Genomic DNA, 21,242 nt, shown 5'->3' with positions numbered 1-21,242 from the left:
GGGCAGACACCGGAAAGGCCGGAGGGCCTATGGGCTGGGCTGGGAGGCGGGCTGCAGGAGAGGCATGTGAAGTGAAGGGTTTGGTCTCTGCTAAGGCATGGGCCCAGGCCGGGGGATCGACATGGGCCCAGGACTCTCCCCTTGGCACATTGTGAGGGAGAGCCCCCCCATCATTGTGACCCGTGTACCCCCAGGAGCCTCTGGGACAGGAATGTGGGCCGGTGGATTCTGTGGGCACAGTGGGCTGGGGGTCTAAGGGCCCCAGTGGCCCTAGGGACCCCCATGGCCATGGCTGAGCGCCCCCGGCCTGGGTGGGCCTCATACCACAGCCCCAACACCAACAACTGCCAGGACCTGGGCAACTCCATTCTGTTGCTGCTGGGCCTCATCGTCTGCATTAACATTGGCATCAATATGGTGACGCTGGTCAGGGTGGGGCCGGGCGGGAGGGTGCTGGCAGCATGGCTACGGGGCGGGCCTGGTGGCCAGGGCCAGCCCAGGGTCACTGTGTCCTCCCCCACCCAGCTCTGGCGCAGACTCCGTGGCTTCTTACACCAGGTATTCCGTGTTATTTGTGAGAAAGGTAAGTGGGGGTTGGAGGAGGAGGGGCAGAAACTAGGTGTTTCAGCCCTGACCCTGAGCTGGCCCCTTTCCCTCCTGCTCTCCCCTCCCAGACACCATCACTATGCAGCTCCTCTCCTTGCCCCCTGCCTCTCCAACTCTGTAGGAGCCAGGCTCCCACCAGCCTCTCACCTCTCCCTGATCCACAGAAGCTTCTAAGTCACGCTCACCTGGGAAGCAGACCCAGCCCCTGAAGCAGTGCTCCCAGGCAGTTCACCTTCGATGCACCGTGGACCCTGTGAAAATGACCATGACCCCCCCACCCACTCGCCGCCATCGCCACCGAGGCTCTGCAGCGCGTCGTACCCGCCGCCTGGTAGACTGGGTCCCTGACACTGATGAAGACAACGAGGAGGAGAGGCCTCCACATCAGCGCACAGTAACCTCGCACAACTGGGATTGCCCCGAGGACTGGGATGGCTTTCAGTCCACCCAGAGGTTCTGGACTCCCTGGGCCCAGGACGCCGTGGAGACACCCACCCAGACCATCCGCTTCCAGCAGACTATAGAGGAAAGACCCCTCAAAAGAGAGATGCAGTCCGAGCTGGGCCTAGAGGCCTACGTGTACCCTGTGAACCCCCCGCCCCCCAGCCCTCAGGCCCTGAGCCACAAGAACATTGGAGGAGGGACGGGGGCAGGAGCCCAGGCGGAGCAGGAGCAGTGTTTGCCAGCCCAACCACCCATCCTGGGCCCGGCCAACGTCCCGGACATCCCCCGGCGCCGCTCCTCAGGCCGCATAGCGTATGACGCCAGGGACGTGAGGCGGCGGCTGCGGGAGCTGAGCAGGGAGGTGGAGGCCCTGTCCCACTGTTACCCCCTGGGCTCCGGATCCAGCGCTGCTGAGGGGACGGACAAGGACTGGGTATACCGTTCCATGAAAGAGAGGTGACTGGGAGAAGAATAAAAGAAAGAGAGGAGGTGGTTTGTGGTGGTGTGGGGGGGGTGCCAGGGCCCACACAACACCCAGAAGCCTGGTTGCTAAGGAAATGATCTCCCTGGCAACAGGGCCTAGAGAGCCCTGAGGACCCTCATCAAACCTCTTGGCCTCAGCAGGCCCTGTCCTCATCTCTCTCCCTGGCCCTTCTTGGTTCCAAGGCTCCCACTTGCCTCTACTCTTTTCTTTAGTGCCCAGAGAGGCCCCCCAAATTCTGCTCCAGACCCCCAGGCAGTATTGCACTAGAGGGGAGGCCCTCATCTCCATGGACCCTGCCCCTCAGGGGTCTGGCTCCTGCCAGAGCCCAGGTTTAGGCTGCAGCTACAGGTTAGGCATGGTTTTCTCTTAAGCCCTGGTTTCTCTGGGAAGGGACGGCTGAGAGTGAGGGTACCCAGGCCCTCACAGTTCCTCGGTCAGAACCCAAAGCTCCTGTACCCTTGAGCAAGCTCAGAGCGGAGGATGAAGTATTGAGGACACTCAAGGGCTGCCTCATCATAACATCACCACCCTCTGTGACCTCACACCCCTGATTAGCACCTCTGTGTCACAGATGACAAAACTCAGGTTCAGAGAGGCCATGTGACTTATTCGTGGTCACACAGACAGCAAGGATCAACCTCATGGCCTCAGATGCTCTGTTCCCCTGGTCCCACAGGTAGATTCCCAGTGCCACAGAGTCAGCCTGGCCCAACAGAGTCTCTGCCTTCCTCAGTTTCCCATGTGAACGCATCAGAATATTCCATCCACTGGACAGCAGGGAAACCCAGGCCCTACCCCACTTCTAGACATCACATGCATGCACACAACTTGGGAACAAGGAGCCAGGCCAAAGGGCTAGACCTCATCACCTTCGATACCAGATGGGTTCCTGGAATGTGAGCAGACAGGCTTTTTATGAATCACCCTGCTTCTCTGTTCATTTTCATGCAACTAACATTATTGATCATTTTAAGCTGATTCCATTAAGTGGATATATATTGGGCACCTACTATGTGTTTGGAGGCTTGATAGGGAAATGCCCACTGGCTGTTCCTCTCTTTCAGCTGGGTTGTTCATTGAGCAAACAAAATGACTTGAGGTCCCCCAGGCATCCTTTCATAGACCCCAATGATGAACCTGATTTCAACCAAAGACTCCTTTTGTCATATCAACAATTACATCTGCTTTGTGAATTACATGTGGTTTTCTTCAGATGGCAGCTGTTTTTTAGCTTGGAGGGGTGGCTCAGTGGGAGGGCTGTTGGTTAGGAAGGCGAGAAACCATGGTTGGAGATGGTCCCTGGCAAAAGCAGCAACCCCAGGCATGTGGAAGTCAGTCTGGCTCTGAAGCAAAGGGGCCAGTAGGCTCAGTGACCAACATCTGAGATGATGGGATGGGATGATGACAGGGAAATGGGCAGAACAGGGAGGGACTGTGCATCAGAGCGACCCCAGAGGGGACTCTTGCTATCATCCATCCATCTAGTCACCCTAGCTGCTGGCCCCAAGCAGGTGTGGGTGGGGAGTCCCAATAGGCTATTTAAGTTGCCGTGAAGTTTCAAAAGAACAATGAATTGGACGAAATCCTTTATGCATGATTTAATCCCTGTGAAGACTGTTTCACAACTGGAGCTACCATGTTTTCAAATGGAGTTAGGCAAACCCCTGGGGAGACAGAGGGACAGATGGACTGAACACTAGGATATTTGGGGATTGGGCTCCACTGTGTGGGAGCCAAGGGCAGAGATGGCCATATAAAGGGCCAGCTAATTGAAAGATCTGCCATTTCTGCATTGTGACTCCCTGCAGCGTGCCTCATTATGACCCCATTCCCTCACTGGTTGTCCCCAGGTGTCCCCAGGTCCTGGCATGAGTGCAGTGTGGGTCAGGGCGGGTGGGGGGGCGGGTGGCCCAGGTGGCCCTAAGACCCCCCCACCATGGGAAACCAGCTCTGGTATGACAACCTGGGGTGCTGCCATCAATACCAAGAAAGTAGCCAAAATGCCGAGGACTTCCTACTCCTGCTGTTGGGTCTCGTCATTCTTGTCAACATTGGGATCAACGTGGCAACCGTGGTCAGTGATGGTTGTGGACCACCCCTGGGGTGCAGAGGGTTGAGGGTGGGAGCCAGCTGCATGCAGCCTGCACCTCTGCCTGCAGGAACCGTCTTGGCTGGGAGGTGGGTGAGGGTGGAGAGCCTGGCCTTCACTTCCCCCCACTGCACCCCCAGATGTGGCATGGGCTCCAGAATGCCTTAGACAAGACCTTCGGTTGGATTAATCAGAAAAGTAAGTATGGCAGAGAGGTAGAGGGCACCCAGCCCCCACCACTCCCACAGCCCCAGTGTCCCCAGAAACCCAGGCCCCAGTGTTCCCAATGCTGACTTCCCACAGTTGCCCTGCCCTTACCGACTCTTCCCTCCCCCAGATGAAATCTTGCAGGCTTGTGAAAGTTTCCCCCAAAATCCTCCACCCAAGGCCCAAGACGTCCACATCCACTGCACCCTGGACCCTGTAGAAATGAAAATGGCCCCACCTACTTGCTACTCCTCTTCCTCCTGCCATCAACTCTGCAACCGCAATCACCGCAGCAGCAGCCGCAACCGCCGCTGCCACCGCCGCCGCCCCCACCCCCACCGCTGCCGCCGCCACCGCCGCCGCCCCTGCAGCCACCAGCAGAGGCCAAAGAACCACAGACGACTGCCCCACAGCAGCTCATTCTTCTGTAGGCCACATCGCGGCCACAAGATGTCACAGCTGCGGCCGAAGCCCTCCTGTAAGAGGGAGGACCTGGACTCCTACCTGGAGGAGGAGGATGACCTTTCCTTCCTACATCCCAAGTACCATCGAGGGGGCTGGGGAGGGCTCTACCAGCAGATGGGCCTGCCCTCCAACATGAGGCTGTGGGGTCGCCAGGGTGGGATCCTAGCCAGCCTGACGCCGCCCTCTCTCTACCTGTCACCAGAACTGCGCCGCATGCCCAAGCGTGTGGAGGCCAAGTCAGAGCTAAGGCTGCAGTCCTACAGGACCCCCTGCTCATCATCCCACATCTGGGGCAACATGGAGACCGAGCAGTGTGTCTCATCTCCACCGCCTCCCCGAAGGCTGCCCCCTAACCCCACCTGGGTGCCTGGGGGCCACAGCCCTTACGCCTCAAGGGGCCAGCTCCTGTATGACTCCTGGGATCAGCGGCGGCGTGGTCTGGAAGGCTCTGAGCCTCCATCCGCCCTGGTGACCCGGGGCTCCCGGCCCGAAGCCCAGGAGCATTACTCCCCACAGTCTCACCGGCGGAGCCTCCCTGGCCATGCTTACGTTCAGCCCAACCGCAGCCCCCACCCGTCCACAGGTCACCTGAACTACTCCCGGGATCCCCACGAGGTCCGGCGCCGGGCGGCCGAATGGGCTGAGGCGCTGCCCCCACGGCACCCTCTGACCACCTCCACCTCCCTCACTGTGTTGGGTGAGGCCTCGTACCAACAGGCCCCGGGGCCCAGCTCAGCCCTGCTCCTCCGAGCCTCCCACCATCTGCCGGAAGTCCAGGCAACTGAGCCTTCCCCGCCCTCGCCCACCTTCATGCCACTCAGCCGGACCCCAGGGGGCAATGCCAACTACCAGGTGTATGACACTCTGGAGCTGAAGCGCCAGGTGCAGGAGAGCAGAGTGAGGGCCAGCTCTCTGCCGCCTTCCACCTCAGCCTCGAGGCCTTCTCTGCATAGGAGCCGGACTGGGAAAATTAACTGACGAGCAGCAAATGGAGGTGGTGGGGCGGAGCGTGGAGAGAGGAAATAAAGAGCAACCAGAGTCCAGGAAACATGGATGGTGTGTGGCCTGGAAGAGCCACTCCTTGGCTTCCTGAAATGAGAAGCCAGTGTTCCCTTCTTGGCCTGAGGGTCCCCTTGGCTTAGTGGTTGTGGTCTTGCCAGCATGGTCCTGCACTAACTAGATTTGAAGCTGCAAATCTATGGTTCTCTGGGCACCTACTCTGTGTCTCAGCACTCCCTGTCCCCCCAGGGGGCTCAGAGGGCTCAGCCTCACCCAAGAAACTGTGGTCAGATTCCAGACTTGGAGGTGCCACATCTGGGCAAATCCAGGCCCACGCCCAGTGAAGGGCATGAAGAAGGCCAAGGTCCAGGATTCTAGCCAGGCGTTCCCTAGGGCTGAGGCCAAGGTCTTCCTAGTCTCAGGAGTGATAAGGGAGATAGAATGTGTGTTTGAACGAGTGAGTCAGCGGGTAGTGAGGGAATGTCTGACCGCTGGAGGGGAGGTGTGCTGGCCTCCCAACCCTGTTTGACTGTCCAGGTTCAGGTGACCTGAACCTAGTTACCAGGGAATGCCATCCTGGGCCCTCCTTTTCCACCTCCTCCCTCATTGTGACCCCAGCCACCTGCCCTATTATGACCCAGTCCTTCTCCACCTCCCCCACCAGAGGGGTCTGGCTCTTAGTGAGTATGTGGGGGCCAGGGGGCCCAGATAGTCCTGGGACCCCTGGCCATGGGTGAGCGAACCCACCACGGAGCCCAGGCATGCTCTGGCACCAACCCCAGGAAGTGCCAGGATCTAGGAGACTCAATTCTTCTGATTCTGGGCAGCTTCATCTTGCTCAACGTGGGGATCAATGTGGTGACTCTGGTCAGGGCAGAATCTGGGCAGCAGGGTTGGGGGACCCTGGGATCCAAAGGGCTGAGATGGGAGGGCTGCTGGGATGTGGCCAGACAAGGGTTGGACTTCCGGGCTCACACTGCTCCCGGACTCTCCCCTTCCCTGCTTCCCTCAGCTATGGAGGCATCTGAAGAGCTCCTTGCGGACTCTTTTCCGTCATTTTTTCCCCAAAGGTGAGTGGACCCCCGCGTGGGCTCAAGGGATGTGGGCCTGTCCTCTTTCTTCTATCCCTGTCCCGATTCTTAGTCCCTCAGGAACCCAAGCCTTGTCCCATCCCGCCTTTCCCTGCAGACAAGCAATCCAGCTCTCCAGGCAGCCATCCCATGTGCATGCGCTGTTCTGTGGATCCCAAGAACCTGTGCTCAAGAGTCTCTTCCCACTTCCACTGTCACCCAAGCTTCCTGCTCGGGCAGCCTAACCACCTTGACTCCTGGATACCAGACACGAATGATGAGAAGGCTTCTAAGTGCTGCTGGATGCCGCCTCAGTGTGGACACGCTGGGGCTCCCATGGAGGCTCCATGGGGACTGTGGAAGGAGGGGATAATGGGAGCTGGGGAGGCCCCTCAAGTCACAGCCTTAAAGGCCCAAGACACCTTTTTCTCCAGGCAAGAGACATCTTCCAAGTACCACAGGATGAGCAAGTTGGACATGGTTCCACTCCGCCTGCCCCAAGAGAGCAAGACTAAGACCCCAGCCTGTGACCCAGCCCAGGCCCCAGCCCAGGCCCAGACCTGCTCCCCAGTCCAGCCCCCTCGGCGCACTCCTGCCAGGGCCCAGGCCTTCTCCTCAGCCCACCCCTCTGAGCACACCCCTGCCCAGGCCCAGACCCGCTCCCCAGTTAACCCCCCTGAGCACGGCCCACCCCAGCCTCAAACCTGCTCCCCAGTACACGCTGCTGGGCACACTCCTGCCAGGACCCAGACCTTCTCCTCAGCCCACTCCGCTGAGCGTGACCTGCCCCAGGCCCAGCCTCCCTCCCCAGTTTATCCCCCTGAGCATGCCCCACCCCAGCTCCAAACTCGCTCCCCAGTCCAGCCCCCTGTGTACACTCCTGCCAGGACCCAGACCTTCTCCTCAGCCCACCCTCCTGAGCATGCCATGCCTCGGGTGCAGACTCACTCCTCAGTCCACCCCGCAGAACACACCACCTCCCAGGCCCAGACTCACTCCCCAGCCCTCACTCCTGAGCACAGCCCTGCCCAGGTCCATGGTCCTGAGCACCCCTCAGCCCAAATCCTGGCCCAGGCCCAAACCCAGATCCCCTCACATGCCTCAGCCCAGTCCTTGGGCCACAACCCTGAGCACACAACAGCCCCCGCCTCAGCCTGCACCCTGACCCATGCTCATCTAACCTATACCCGTAACCGTACCCTGGTCCCTCCTCCAACTTCTGCCCCTGCTGCAACTCCTGCCCCAGCCCCCGCACCAGCCTCTGCCCCAATCTCTGCCACAACCCCTGTCCCAGCGCTGGTCATGGCCCTGACTACCACTCCAGTCCCGGCTACTACCCCTTCCCCCGTCCTAACTTCTATTCCCTCTACCCTGTCCGCCTTCAGCCAGGGCCTCTCCAGGGGTCACGTGGTCTATGATGCCCGCAGGGTAAAGCAGAACTTATTCCATGTGTGTCCCCCTCAGAATTCTGGGTATTCCAGAAAGGACTTGGGTACCCTCTCCAGGCCCCAAGAGGGGCATGGCCCAGTGAGCTCTGGTACAGCTGAGCAAACATCAAAGCCATGTAGTGCGGATGGTGCCAGGCTCTCCACAGGATCCATATTGGGTTACCTGGAGCTGGGGAATATGGAATGGAAGATCTCAAATGACGCCAACGGCGAGTTCTTACAGCCCAAGACCTTCCCTTACTGCAGCTTCCACCCTTGCAGTTCTGAGAAGAGAGAAGCAGACTCCCAGGCTCCAGTCTACCCCAAATTCCTGGTCTACTCCAAGGATGCTGCACCTTCTCAACCTTGTTTCCATTCTCCAACCAGTACCCAGACCTCGCCAGGCACTGTGCCTCCACCACGCATTCTTTCTCTACCTCTTGTTTCTCCCAGATCCTTTGTCCTTCAACACACCAACCACCAGAAGCCCTCCACCTTAACACAAACTGCCACCCTTCCGCCAACCTCCAAGTCTCCTCAAACTGTCCTCTCTTCCCAGGGGCCCATCCCTACCCAGTTCTCCACAATTTCCCAAACCCCCAACCGGACTCAACCTCCTGAACTTCATGAGAGTCTAGGCCTCACCCAAGACTCTGGCCTCCAAAATACCCCAGGCCCTTCAAAAGACTCTACTGTTTCCAGAAACCCAGGCCTTACCCCAAATTCAGGCCTCCACAAGAACCCAGGCCTTACCCAAGATCCAGGTCTCCACAAGCTTCCAGGCGTAAGCCAAGACCCTTTTCTATTCAAGAATTCAAGTCTTTCCCAAAGCTCTGAACTTCACAAGAATCCAGTTGTTACCCAAGATTCTGGCTCCCAGAAGAGCCTAAGTTTTACTCAAGATGCGAGTATCTTTAGGAGTCCGTGTCTCACCCAACCCTCTGGTCTCCACAAGAATGCACCATTTCTCCCAGCTTCTGACATTCAGAGGAGTGTAGGCGTTCTGCGAGACTCTGGAGTCTATGGGAATCTAGAGCAAAACCAGGAGACTGCACTCTATAAAAGTCAAGAGCGCTCCCCCAAAACCGGCCTCCATAATAGCTCAGGCCCTTTGCAAGATTCTGGATGTCACAAGAGTATGGGTAACGCCCAAGATCCGGGAGTCTCCAGGAATCTAGGCTTTACCCAAGATTCTGGGTCACAGAAGAGTCTATACCTTGCCCAAGACTCTAGAGTCAACAAGAGCTCAGGCCTTTCCCAGGAATCTGGTCTCCATAAAAGCCCAGGCCTTGTCCAAACCTCTGGCCTCTATAAGGGCTCAGGCCTTACCCAAGACTCAGGAGACTACAAGAATCCAGGTCTTACCCAAGATTCTGGAGTCTACAGGAGCCAAGGCCTTACTCAAGATTCTGACCTCCATAAGAATCCGGGCCTTACTCAAGCCACTGAAGTCAAGCAATGTGGCCTTACCCAAGATGCTGGAATTTGCAGGAGCCCAGAACATACCCGTGACCCTAAATGCCACAAGTCCTCAGGAATTAATCAAGATCCTGGCCCCCATAAGGGCCCAGTCCTTAGCCAAGGCTCTGGCCTCCCCAAGACTCAAGGCCTTACCAAAGGATCAGGACTCAACAAAACCTCATGCCTTGTCCCAAATCCTGATCTTCACAAGAACCCAGGCCTCACTCTAGGAACTGACTCTGCCCAAGTCTTGGGTCCACATCAGACCCGAAAGGCATTTGTATCCGGGGAGATTCCTCGAAAGGAAGCAGAGCAGCACACACCATGGACTTCTGTCCCACTCAGTCAGAACACGGGCTCTCCCAAGGCCCCGGTGATCTACAATGACCTGCAAACCTTCTCAGAGGTGCCTGTACTAATTGAGCTGCAGTCGTCCTCCCGGCGAGCAGGCAGCCAAGACTGGGTGTACCGCCCTGTGGACACAGTTCCTCCAGCCTGTCAGAACTACCGCCAGATGTCTGTGCCTCCCAAAACCAATCAGTGGAAGCCCCACTGTCCTGGGTCAGGCACTCGGGTAGAGCATGTGGTCTTTGACGCCCGCCAGAGACAGTTTGGAGTGGGCAGGGACAAGTGTGAAGCTCTGTCTCCCAGGCGCCTTCACTAAGAGGCATTCAGCAACTCACCTGAGACCATCAAGGAGTGGGGATATCAGTGTGTGATGAGAAACTTGGAAAAAGAGAGGACAGATGTGCACGAGAAATAAAGAGGCAAGAAAAGTATTCTGCAGTTGTTTGGTGATATCTACCCAGCCACACCCCACAGGGCCTAATCTGGACTGAAATTACCCCTGCTTCCCCTGCGAAGCTACACAGCCAAACCCATTATCCCCAGGGTCCTAGAGCTGCACTGTCCAACACAGTAGCTATTAGCCAAATATGCCTATTAGAATGTAAATTAGTTAAAATTAAAAGTTCTGTTCCTCAGTCTCATTATCTCTCAAGTGCTCGATAGCCACTTGTGGTTGGTGGCTACTGTATTGGATGGTACACATTTAGAACATTTCCATCATCACAGAAAATCCTATTGGAGAATAATACTTTAGAGTTTAGAGGAACTTTCCTCTCCCTGTCACCCATACCCAGCGTCCTAGAACTCCCACAGAGCCCAGAGCACTTATTTCTTTTTAGGGTGGCTCAGAAGCCAACCTCTGGGGAGGAGGTAAGGTAGAGGGATGGACGCCTAATGCCTGATTTCCCTGGACTGTGAGAAAGAGCTCACGCCTCAGTTTTCCTGACCTGGTGTCTCTAATCAAAACCAAATGACTCTCCAGTTCTGGGCTGTGTTTGGGGCTCTTGGTGACTGAGGAAGAAGACCTCTCTGTTAGTGACTAGGAACCCCAGGGACTTAGGCTCCCCAAACTGAGCTCTGGATTCTGAGAATCCTCTCCTTTTTAGGCCTCTAATTTTTCCAGGTGTCTCCACTTAATTATCTTGCCCATGGACTAAGGCCTAATCCACTCCAGAGGCAGACCCTTGGGAAAAGGAATGTAAGAATTCCTCATTCAGTAATACATTGGTCTGATCTGTGAGCCTCTCTCTGGTTTCCTATTTCCCTGCCCCCCTTACCAGTCCCACCCTGGTTTCCCATCTTTCTGTCCTATTATTCTGTCTCCTAGTTTCATCCTAGAATTAAGCTGTGTCCATGACAGCATTGGTTACTGAAAGCAATTTCCTTCCCCCAATAATTTTCCAGCTGGGAATTCCCTCTGGACTTGATTTTCATTCCTGGTAACTCTTCTATATAGACACACGAGCCACAATATTCCAAAGTGTTTTCCCTGCCACCACTCGTGTCTGAGGTGAGCATCATTAATACATCCCTACCCTGAGTCAGATGTCCATTTCTGGGCCACCACCTGTGTGTTCTTGTCTAATACTACCACCACTGATTCCAAGGAGATACTTCTCCACCCAGCTGGGGAGCCCCTTTCCAACACCTCTCTGGCTTAACTCTGACCTTTTACAAGTCATGTGCAACCTTTTTAGGCTGCAGTCTCATCTCTAAAATGAAGCTATACTTGCATGGAAGAATCCTTCTAGATAGTGACCAGGGTTCCTCTACTCACACATGAGATGTAGAGGCCCCTATTTCTCCCTAGGCAGTAAGGTATGTCCCCCATTATGATTTGCTATTCAGATCCATCCTATTATGCCTCTGCTCCAACCCCAAGGAATGTTTGTGTTGGGTTGACCTGGGCTTGGAAAGGCACAGAATAATTTATCTCAATGGAAACTACAACTTCCATCAGGCACTACTTCAACGGAACAGGAAAGGACGTGGGGGCGTGGCCCCAAAGCCCTGATAGCTTGAAAGATAAACTACAACTCCCAGGATCGCCGGGAGATCTCAGCAGAGCAAAAGGAGTGATTGGACTCTCACTGGAGGCGGGGCGGGTCCGGAACCACCCTGACTTCCTCCATAAATGGGCGTGGTTGTAACTTAGGGGCGTGGCCTTGTGGGCAGCAGGAAGAAGTTACCTGTTGAATCCTTCTAACCATCTTCTTCTCAGCCCTTGCAGCTACCCCTAAGAGGGAAGCTGCAAACCATAAACCTCTTCAGAAAAAGAGGTAACGGGAGGCAGACAAGGAGCAGCGGAGGGAACTGACTATTGCATTCGGTAGGAGGGGCCCAACAGCTACTTTTTACCTGATGAGTCAGGTGAACCGGTCCGTGGGCGAGGGAGACCAGCGTATGAGAAAAGGGCTAGGACGGAGGAGGTATTTATTTGTTCGTTTTCAAGATTATATTTAGAGCCCTTGATCTGCAGACCCATTGGCCGACTGTGGGGCACTCCCTCGGCCTCGGGAAGAGAGAACGCGGGAGACTTTTCGGCAGCAAAAGAACGACCCATCCGGGTTTCCTACCGTCCGTGTATTTCCTAGCCCCAAAACTATAGAGCCACATGGCTTCCGCGGTCTGGGGAAGTGCTCCCTGGTGGGGCCCACCGCCCCCAGCCCCAGCCCGGCCGCTCACGGATATCGACTTTTGCTCTGGGGCACAGCTGCAAGAACTAACCCAGCTGATTCAGGAGCTAGGTGTTCAAGAGAGCTGGAGCGACGGGCCCAAGCCGGGACCAGACCTCCTCCAGGCCAAGGATTTTGTTTTCTCTCTGCTGGGTAAGTAAACCCTCCCTTCCTTCGGGAACTCCCAGCTCTCTGCCACGCCCTACCCCGCCCTGGTTTTGGGTCACGCCCTCAGGATCCCTTCTCGTCCCTTAGGTCTCGTTCACCGCCGGGACCCTCGCTTTCCTCCCCAGGCTGAGCTCTTGCTGCTTCGTGGAGGGATTCGCGAGGGCTCCCTGGATCTGGGGCCTGCACCTCTAGGTCCCTATGCCCGGGGGCCTCACTATGACGCCGGCTTCACACTCCTGGTGCCCGTGTTTTCGCTAGACGGCACTGGACAGGAGCTACAACTGGATGTGGGATCCTGTTATGCATGGCTCTGCCTCCCAGAGCAAGTACACGGAACCTCAGTCCGGGAGGCATGGCAGGATTGCCTAGGACCCCCAGTCCCAGGGGGACGTGATTCGAACTTCCCAACCGAAAGCGAAGGAAGTTCCAAGGACCCGCAGAGCTCTGTGGACCAGCCTCACGGCGACGTTGCTGAGCCTGGGGCACATGTGTGTTTGGAAAAATCACCTAGTAACATTTCAGTGCCGGAGCTGCCTCAGGAAGACGTAACCGATGTTGGCTTTCCCTCATTCTTGAAAAAACCGAATGGTGACGTCACCACAGCAGCCGACGTTAGCCCCAGCCCAGTGCCAAAGCCGTCGGAGGCTCTGGAGGCATGGCCCACATTGTGCCCTGCCCAGGTGGCTGCCTGGTTCTTTGCTTCGCTGGCCGCGGTCGCTGAATCCCTGTTCCCGGTCCCGGGTGCCCCGCGCTTGGTGCATGCAGCCCGCCACGCCGGGTTCAGCACCATCCTCCTGGCTACTCCTGGGCCCCCGCGCCGCCTTCTGCTTTTCGACCTGATACCCGTGGTGTCCGTGGCCGGCTGGCCCGAGAGGGCCCGTAGCCACTCTTGGGCCGGGCCTCTGGTTTCGGAGTCTTCCTCCTTCTACCTGGTGCCCGGCGGTGGCACAGAGCGGTCGGGCGCCTCCGGCTGGCAGCTCTGCTTCGCCCGCCAGGAGCTGGCGCTCAAGTCGCGCATACCCGCACCGCTGCTGCAAGCGCACGCCGCGGCCCAGGCCCTGCTGCGCCCGCTGGTGGCTGGGACTCGGGCCGCGGCTCCCTACCTCTTGCGGACGTTGCTCTACTGGGCGTGCGAGCGGCTGCCCGCGCTCTATCTGGCGCGGCCCGAGAATGCGGGCGCCTGCTGCCTCGGGCTGCTGGATGAACTGGGCCGGGTGCTCGAGGCCGGGACGCTGCCCCACTATTTTCTGAATGGCCGAAAGCTCCGTGCCGGAGACGGCGCCGCTGTGCTGCTCGGGGCGTTGGCCCAGCTTCGCGGGGACCCTGCCGGGGCCCTCCGCACCGCTGTGGAGGAGGCCAAGGCTGCGCGCAAGGGGGGCGGCTTAGCTGGCGTGGGAGGCGGAGCCCATTAAAGATGTTGCTCCTACTAGCTTGGAAAGTGCTTTTGTTGGCCGTGGGATGTAGAGGGGACTGCTCTCCCCTCGCCTGGGAGACAGGCTGAGCGCCCTGGGCCCGAAGACTACGTTCTAGAAGGCCTCCTCACCTGTTCCTCCCCATCTTCCCATTCTCCTCCCGCCCCATCCCTGGCTCAGGTCGTTCCATTCCTGCCTCTCCACTTTCCAGATCTGTGGCCAGCATCCCTCCTGCTCCAGTGCAACCTCCAGCAAGCTTCTTCCCCCACTTACGGTTTTTTTTTCTCTTAAGAGTCAACAGGGATGGGAAGGTAATTGCTGACAAAATGTGGAAAGGACCAGGGATTAACCAGTTTGGCTCACACAAAAGCAGAGGGATTAAGGAGGCCGGATTTAACCCCAGGCTAGATCTCACCACCACCCCTGTCTCTTCAGTTATTCCCTCCACTTTTCTCATCTAGTTCTGTCCTCCATCCCAGGCAGTAGGGTCCCTTTCTCCATTCCCAGGGCGTCCGCCATTCTACCTATCTTAAGCCCAACCTCTCCTCCCATCCAGGGTTGTGTACAGTGGAATCGCCTCCTTGTCCCTCCTCCTCTGAACCCCAAGACATGCGGCCTTGCCTCGGCTCCGTCTGCCTCTAAGACCGTCCCCACTCCCTGCCTCCAAGGAACCCTGGGGTTCCGCCCGCCCAGCTTCATCCCCCTCTTTCCCGGCGTCTCCGCCCCCTGCCCCGCCCCCGAGCCGGCTCTCGGAGGAGGGGGAGCTGCTGTCACCGCCGCCGCCTCAGCTTCCCACAGCCGCTACCGCTGCCGCCGCTGCCGCCGCTCCGCTTGGTCCAGCCGCCAGGCCCAGTGCTCACTTCGCCGGACCAGGGCTCTCTGCGGAGGCACCCTCACTCCTTCGTGGGGTCCGGGACGCCTAGCCAGGCGTGGGGGGAAGCTCCGCTTGCGGGGTACAGGGAGGGAGGAGCCTGGAGCCGGAGCCAGCGCCAGCCGTCGCCGGATCGACAAGACAGGGCAGGTTGAGGGGCGTCGGGGAAGGAAAAGGGGGTGCTATAGGCAGTCCCGGGGAGGACGAGGAAGCCCTGTCGCAGAAAGCTCTAATGCGCTCTGATTTACAGGGGGTCTGTTCACATTTGGGGGCCCGTGACAACGTGGGTGCTCTCCTCTCTCGAGGGGCTGGTTGGATTGGAGGGCTTGGGATCTAAACAGCACCAGCTGTTCCCAAGGAAATTAAGGGGCAGTCAGGAAAACCAAAAAATCAAAAAACCCCAAAACCTATGCCCCTTATTCCGAGGTGACAGAGGGCCCTTCAGACAACCACCTGGTGTAACCACTAGGAAGGGCGGATTTGGAGGTGACTTCAAAAGGAGTGGAGGGTAACAAGGTGAGGAAAGGGGCTCAGCAGCTAGAACTCTGTGCCACTAGAAATGGGGGTGACTTGGTAAAAAATGGTATTGTCCAGAGACAGGGTCGGGGAACCTCTTCTCACTGAATGGGGACAGTCTGGTATTTCAAGTCATAGATTTTGAGGATTGCAATATTTTAAAAAAGTGGGGGATTCTCCACTTAGAGGGTGGCAAAGGGAAAGACATCAAGGTTGGGTTCTTCCCTGACATTGGCATTGCCCCAGTAGGGGTGGAGTGAACCAATATCCCCAAAGCTAAGGACCCGCACCCTTAAGATTACAAGAGTGGATTTGGCAGGAGTGCAGGGCCCTGAAATAGGGTGGAAAGGTGCCTGGGGATATTCGAACCACGTTTTGGAAAATTTTAGGGTCTTGGCTTTGGGATACGGGAAGTGGAGGCCAGGACACTGGAGATCAGGGAAAGGGGGAGTTTTCAGTGGGGGCAAAAGTCGTGGGTGGGGTCAGTTGAGAGGTACATAGGCTGTTGGACCCAGTGGAGCTAGCAGGGGCCCAAGGGTGGGAGCTGGAGCCTGGGGTGGGGGTCATCTAGCGCTTATCCTCAGGTCCTGTGGGTAGGGCAGTGAGTAGGGACTGGAGCATGGAGAGCATGTCCTGGTGAGCAAGCGGGCTTCTCCAGGGGAGCCCAGCGCGCTCCGGGCGCCTGCCTGTTTGGGGGTGTCTCCTCCCGGGGCGCCATGGCGGCGCTGGCCAGTAGCCTGATCCGGCAGAAGCGGGAGGTCCGCGAGCCCGGGGGCAGCCGTCCCGTGTCGGCGCAGCGGCGCGTGTGTCCCCGCGGCACCAAGTCCCTTTGCCAGAAGCAGCTCCTCATCTTGCTGTCCAAGGTGCGACTGTGCGGGGGGCGGCCCGCGCGGCCGGACCGCGGCCCGGGTGAGTGGCTGGAGCGGGGTCTCCGGGCCTGGGGTCTCTCTGCCTGAGAGGTTGAGGCCAGGGACTCGAAAGAGTGGGGCCCAACTGAGGGGGGCTCCCTGAAAGTGAAAGGGGTGGGCCCGGACCACAAAGTCTCGGGGAGACTGTGCCTCAGTTTCCCTTCTCTTTCGTCCATAACCCCGAGTCTCCTTGCTTTCGAGGGCAAGGGGAAGACTTGGGGGCTAAGCCTGGTACCCCAAAGCCTAGCAGCTCCCACTCGCCCCCCAACCCAACGCAGGAGTCCCCGCCCCCACCGTCCTCCGCCTACGTGCCGGCTCTCGCGATTCTTTCCATCCGGAGCGGAGGGGCCTGGGGTTCCGGACGCCTGGGTCACCCCGAGGGTTTCTGCGGCTCCGGCAGCCCCGCCCCCGCCCCGGTTCTCCCGCTCCTCCATGCCTTGGCTCGGTTCCCCCTGGCCGAGCTGGCCTGGCTCGGCGCCAATCTCCCCAGCTCTCCCCCGGGTGTCCTTGCAGCTACCTCGCCAGCCCGCCCCTCTGTGCGCCCTCCTCCCGTGACCTGCGCTGCAAGCTGGGAACTGGGCACCCCCTATAAACCCGTACGCGACTCAGAAATCGGGTCCCAGGGGCTCAGGGGACCCTCTGACGCGACTAACTCAGACACAGCACACGGCTGGAGACCCGCACTGAGACTGGGGGTCGTACCACCTATGAGGGGGTACCGGGAAGTCGGCCGGAAGCAAGAGCCGGGGGAGGAGAGTTGTGCGGGTTAGCCTGTGGTCCCCGTCCAGGTGCGACAGGCAGGGAGTCCCTCTGGCTTCGCTCCCGCTCGCTCCCAGCTCCCCTAGGGGGAGCCCCCTACCCCCTGCGCCCTCCTCCTCACCGCCGCCGGCACTTGGTAGTGGTACGGTCCGCAGCCCACCCTTTGAGTGGGACCCGGCCCCCCACGTGATTCAGCTTGCCTCTCCAGCTCCCCGGCCCCCTCCCCCATTTCCTTGGTTTGGTACTGAATGTCCCACACCCCAGGCGGGTTACCTGGCTGAAGGGGAGAGGCTGAGCCTCAGGGAGGGCTGAGCCCCCGAGAGCCAGCAGACTGACAGACAGATAGACAGACAGATGGGTCAGTGTCAGTCCGGCGCTGGGCCAAGGAGAGGCCCGCGCCAAGCCAGCGGCAGCCGCAGCAGCAGGTGCTGAGTCAGCGTCAGGCCCAGTCCCACCCCCCCTCCTGAGGGGGCCCCCCTACCATGTGGTCACCTTACTGCCCCCCAACTCGCAAACACACTGCCTCTTCAGCAGTCCTGCCTGCCTCCCTCTGTCCTGCGTTTTCATGTATCTCTCCTCTTGCTCCTCTCTCTTCTCCCCTCCCCCATTCTGATTGAGCTGTAGAGTAGGAATTAAGCCTTTAAATAAATTTCAATAAATTAAACTGAAAGCTGGTGGTTAGAGGAAGCAGAAGGGGACCCACACCCCAACTTCCTCAGGAGTCCAAGAGGAGGGGGAGAGAGCTTGCTTGGAAGGTCAGTGAGCTGGGGCCCTGGGACCCACTTCCTTCCCTCGGTTCTCCCTTCTTTCTCTCCTCTGATCCCGCCAAGTGTACGAATGTTTTTGGGAACAGAGATGTCATGTTTCAAGATGAATGTCTCTCTCTCCAGAGCCTCAGCTCAAAGGCATCGTCACCAAACTGTTCTGCCGCCAGGGTTTCTACCTCCAGGCAAATCCTGACGGGAGCATCCAGGGCACCCCAGAGGACACCAGCTCTTTCAGTGAGAGGGGAAGCCAGCTGCTGGGTGGGGAGGGGAAGAGCAGGCATAGGAGATGATCATCCTCTTCCCACTTTGGGTTCGTTTGTTTTCAGTCTGGCTCTTTGACCCCTAAGGGAGGAAGTAGAACTGGAACCTGGAGGGGGGCCCAGCTGGGAGCTGGAAGTCTGGGGTACTGATGCCCCCTCTCTCCACCTCCAGCCCATTTCAACCTGATTCCTGTGGGGCTCCGTGTGGTCACCATCCAGAGTAACAAGCTGGGTCACTACATGGCCATGAATGCTGAGGGGCTGCTCTACAGCTCGGTGAGACAAGGAGGCTGAGTGGTCTCGGGTGTGGGGACTCCCCTAGTGACAGCTTTCTTGATTACAGATGTTTTGCAGCTCAGGGCTTCCTCTCTTCCAGCTCTTTCTGATGTCCTGCTTTCATTGCCCACTCTCGGACACCTCCTCTAGGGTCCCTCCAGTCCCTCCTCCTTGAACAGCGCCTCCAAATACCTCTGGCTCTTTGAATGTCCAACTGTTTCAGCCTTTTAAGACTCCCTTGTCTCATCCTACCTCCTCCAGACCTCATTATTGACTCCCCAGAGTCATTCAGGATATAGGGGAAGGATTCAGGAATTCCTCCAAGCAGGAATTCCTTCCAGGTCCCCTGGATGGTGGGAGGTTGAAAATAGAGAGATGGTGTCTTCTTATCCCAGGGCCCCCCCGAAGTCTAGTTCCCGGCCCTCAGGGGGCCACCAGACTCTTCCTTATCCTCCCTTTCTCCCAGTTCCTGCATGGACTCAGAGGTTGGCCCTCCCAGCCTAAATTGTGTGGATTGTATCCTGGCTTGTTCTTCTCAGGGTCCCCTTCTGTCCAGTGATGTGTCTTTTTATCTCTCTGTCTCTCTGTCTGTGTGTGCCTTTCTGGGTGTCTGTCTCTTCAGCCACATTTCACAGCTGAGTGTCGCTTTAAGGAGTGCGTCTTTGAGAATTACTATGTCCTGTATGCCTCTGCTCTCTACCGCCAGCACCGTTCTGGCCGGGCCTGGTACCTGGGCCTGGACAAGGAGGGCCGAGTCATGAAGGGAAATCGAGTCAAGAAGACCAAGGCAGCAGCCCACTTTGTGCCCAAGCTCCTGGAGGGTGAGTTTGGACCCTCCAGGGAGAGGTGGGCCACATGGAAGGGTATTGACCTTGTCGTGGACATCTAGTGACACAAGCTCAGGGACTATAGGTGTTTTAAGGGGATACCTATTATGACAAGTCAAGCCAGGAAGGCTTTGGCTTTGGGGATTTGGGGAATGCTCCTTCTGTGGGTTAGGGTTCCCAGAGGGGGGGGGTATAGGGGAAGGGAGCCCTTTCAGAGCTCTCTGTGTGCCTAACTCTCCTTCCTGTTCCTCTCTCTCCCCTTCACAGTGGCCATGTATCGGGAGCCTTCTCTCCACAGTGTCCCTGAGACCTCCCCTTCCATTCCCCCTGCCCCCTGAAATGTAGCCCCTGGCTGGAGGCTCCCTGCACTTACACTGAGCCCGCCACCACCACAGTCTGTCTCCCAGCCCCACTCCTGGCCCTGCTCTCACCCTTGCTGCCACACTCATGCCCTGAGCAGCCAGGTCCCACCAGGTGCTCTAGCCTGAGGGAGCCTAGGGGTTGGCTGTGACTCCCAGGGCTGCTGAGACCCTTAGATCCTTGGGCCCAGGAAGGGGTCAGAGCTGGGGTGAAGTGTCTGAAAATAGTCCTGGCTGATCACTTCTTTCCTTGCACACTCATGCCCCCCCACCAAAGCCTCTTCCTGAGATGACGCTGGGGGTCTGAAACTGACAGAACCAGGGCATAAATCTTCCCCACCCTGGGCTCAGCCAGCCCCTGGAGTCTTATGCTGTTTTCATTGCCACTGAGCCATAGATTTATAGGTCCACTGGAGCTCAGGATTCGTTTCCTTCTTTCCTTCCTCCACCTTCTGCCTTGTTCCAGACAGATTCTGGAACACCAGGCACTCCAGCTAGGGCCATTTCTGCACTCGGGCTCTGTGCTGAAACACAGACATGCTGCCAGGCTCTGTTCTGGATCCATCAGGCTTCTGTCCTTGACCCAGATGGACCCCTGGCTTCCAAGTAGAGAGAGGCTGTATTTGAGCCCTGTCCAGCTGTTGGCCTTGGCCTGAACTGGGACCAGTCTCAGATTACCACAGGTTTAACTTTCTTATCCCAGAGACATCCAATTCTAGAGCATGGTGTTCTAGACACATATGGAGCCATACTTCCTTCCAGATCTCAGCTCTAGGACATAGACCACAACTGTCAGCCCTTCCCTCTAGGATGGAACTGGGACCTATATAGCCATATTATTGTTCTAGAGTAAGTTCTAGACCCATCCTCCCACCTTCTCTAGTGATAACCTTTTAAGGATGAGCTCTGGAAAGGACTCAGCTGTGATTCACAAAGAATTAAGTGCTGGATGAATCGAGAACCACATCTTGTTTTTCCTAGATAATTTTCTAAAAATCTCTTTCTTCCTACAGAATGCTAACTTTATCTTTACATATAGTTTGTACCTCCTGCAACTTAGCTGTGGTCCTGCCAGGGAAAGAGTCTGAGGAAGGGCAGAGGAGTTTTGGAAGGAATCCCTGGCTCATAGCAGGAAAGCTTGGATAGAGAAGGGGCCAGAACCATGGCATGATTGGACCTGTGCCTGAGCTGGGGGGACATGAACATTTAGCTACCTCAGCAGGAATTCCTAGTCCCCTTTAAATCTGAGGTGTTTAGGGTAATGGGTCTAGAATAAAAAATATAAATGGCACATAACCTTGACCCCCCACCATGAGGAGAGCCCAATTCAGCATAAGTCCCACCTATCTCCCCTACAGGTCAGGCCAAGTAGGGTGAGGGCCATTTGGGCTCTAGACCTCATACACCACCACCCCCAGAACTTCTAACTGAATAGAATTTGCTTTACCTTACGGCTTATAACCTCAGCTGGGTTTTAGGTACCCAAAAAGGGCCTGACTAGATTCTTCTGAAAAAATGCAGATAGCAGGGACAGGCCTGAAAAAGATCAGGAGCCCATCAGTGAACTAGGAAGGAGATTCTGAGAGGTCCCAGATCTGAGCTGAGTAGACTGAGGAGGCCCAAAAGGGAGGGGATAGATCTCAGGCAGGTCACTTTTCCTCAGGCTCTTTCTACTTCTGGCTTGTTGCAAGCGGGATGGATGCTCCCCTCACCCACACAGACACCGCTCAGGCTCCACCCATCTCCTGGCTCTGCTCCCAGGGGACCGGGTCTCCACTCCATGCTTTCTGAAATTAAAGAAGATTTATACAACTGAAGTGTTGTCTGTCATCTGTGGGAGGCAG

At 57.3% G+C, this 21,242-nt stretch overlaps 5 protein-coding genes across 8 annotated transcripts; all 5 read left to right on the top strand.

The window, feature by feature from the left end:
* Positions 1 to 46: 46 nt before the first annotated feature.
* On the top strand, positions 47 to 1,538 carry SPEM1 (spermatid maturation 1). Of its 2 annotated transcripts, none has more exons than XM_072940429.1 (3): positions 47 to 417; positions 526 to 583; positions 771 to 1,538. In XM_072940429.1, exons 1-3 carry the CDS (start codon positions 283 to 285, stop codon positions 1,508 to 1,510), a joined length of 933 nt encoding a protein of 310 aa, XP_072796530.1. In that variant the 5' UTR covers positions 47 to 282; the 3' UTR covers positions 1,511 to 1,538. The 2 variants fall into 2 exon arrangements, with proteins under 2 accessions (XP_072796530.1, XP_072796529.1); XM_072940428.1 differs by having other exon boundaries at positions 47 to 426.
* Positions 1,539 to 3,399: 1,861 nt separating this feature from the next.
* On the top strand, positions 3,400 to 5,343 carry SPEM2 (SPEM family member 2). The gene is made up of 3 exons (XM_072940427.1): positions 3,400 to 3,608; positions 3,764 to 3,821; positions 3,961 to 5,343. Exons 1-3 carry the CDS (start codon positions 3,471 to 3,473, stop codon positions 5,271 to 5,273), a joined length of 1,509 nt encoding a protein of 502 aa, XP_072796528.1. The 5' UTR covers positions 3,400 to 3,470; the 3' UTR covers positions 5,274 to 5,343.
* Positions 5,334 to 10,031, top strand: SPEM3 (SPEM family member 3). 2 transcript variants are annotated; one of them, XM_072940424.1, is made up of 3 exons: positions 5,334 to 5,751; positions 6,307 to 6,364; positions 6,483 to 10,031. In XM_072940424.1, exons 1-3 carry the CDS (start codon positions 5,494 to 5,496, stop codon positions 9,914 to 9,916), a joined length of 3,750 nt encoding a protein of 1,249 aa, XP_072796525.1. In that variant the 5' UTR covers positions 5,334 to 5,493; the 3' UTR covers positions 9,917 to 10,031. The 2 variants fall into 2 exon arrangements, with proteins under 2 accessions (XP_072796525.1, XP_031532062.2); XM_031676202.2 differs by lacking the exon at positions 5,334 to 5,751 and adding an exon at positions 5,981 to 6,161.
* A 1,721-nt stretch (positions 10,032 to 11,752) lies between these two features.
* Positions 11,753 to 13,874, top strand: TMEM102 (transmembrane protein 102). The gene is made up of 2 exons (XM_031676203.2): positions 11,753 to 12,428; positions 12,531 to 13,874. Exons 1-2 carry the CDS (start codon positions 12,215 to 12,217, stop codon positions 13,853 to 13,855), a joined length of 1,539 nt encoding a protein of 512 aa, XP_031532063.2. The 5' UTR covers positions 11,753 to 12,214; the 3' UTR covers positions 13,856 to 13,874.
* Positions 13,875 to 14,014: 140 nt separating this feature from the next.
* FGF11 (fibroblast growth factor 11) lies at positions 14,015 to 21,215 on the top strand. Of its 2 annotated transcripts, none has more exons than XM_031676230.2 (5): positions 14,015 to 16,151; positions 17,800 to 17,910; positions 18,109 to 18,212; positions 18,919 to 19,033; positions 19,307 to 21,215. In XM_031676230.2, exons 1-5 carry the CDS (start codon positions 15,959 to 15,961, stop codon positions 19,375 to 19,377), a joined length of 594 nt encoding a protein of 197 aa, XP_031532090.1. In that variant the 5' UTR covers positions 14,015 to 15,958; the 3' UTR covers positions 19,378 to 21,215. The 2 variants fall into 2 exon arrangements, with proteins under 2 accessions (XP_031532090.1, XP_006218855.1); XM_006218793.4 differs by having other exon boundaries at positions 18,835 to 19,033.
* Positions 21,216 to 21,242: the final 27 nt, after the last annotated feature.

Source organism: Vicugna pacos, chromosome 16 (assembly GCF_048564905.1).
Source record: "Vicugna pacos chromosome 16, VicPac4, whole genome shotgun sequence".
In the NCBI taxonomy this organism is placed as follows: domain Eukaryota; kingdom Metazoa; phylum Chordata; class Mammalia; order Artiodactyla; family Camelidae; genus Vicugna; species Vicugna pacos.
Note: the sequence above shows the minus strand (reverse complement) of the source record. Positions and strands in the feature narration are given on the sequence as shown.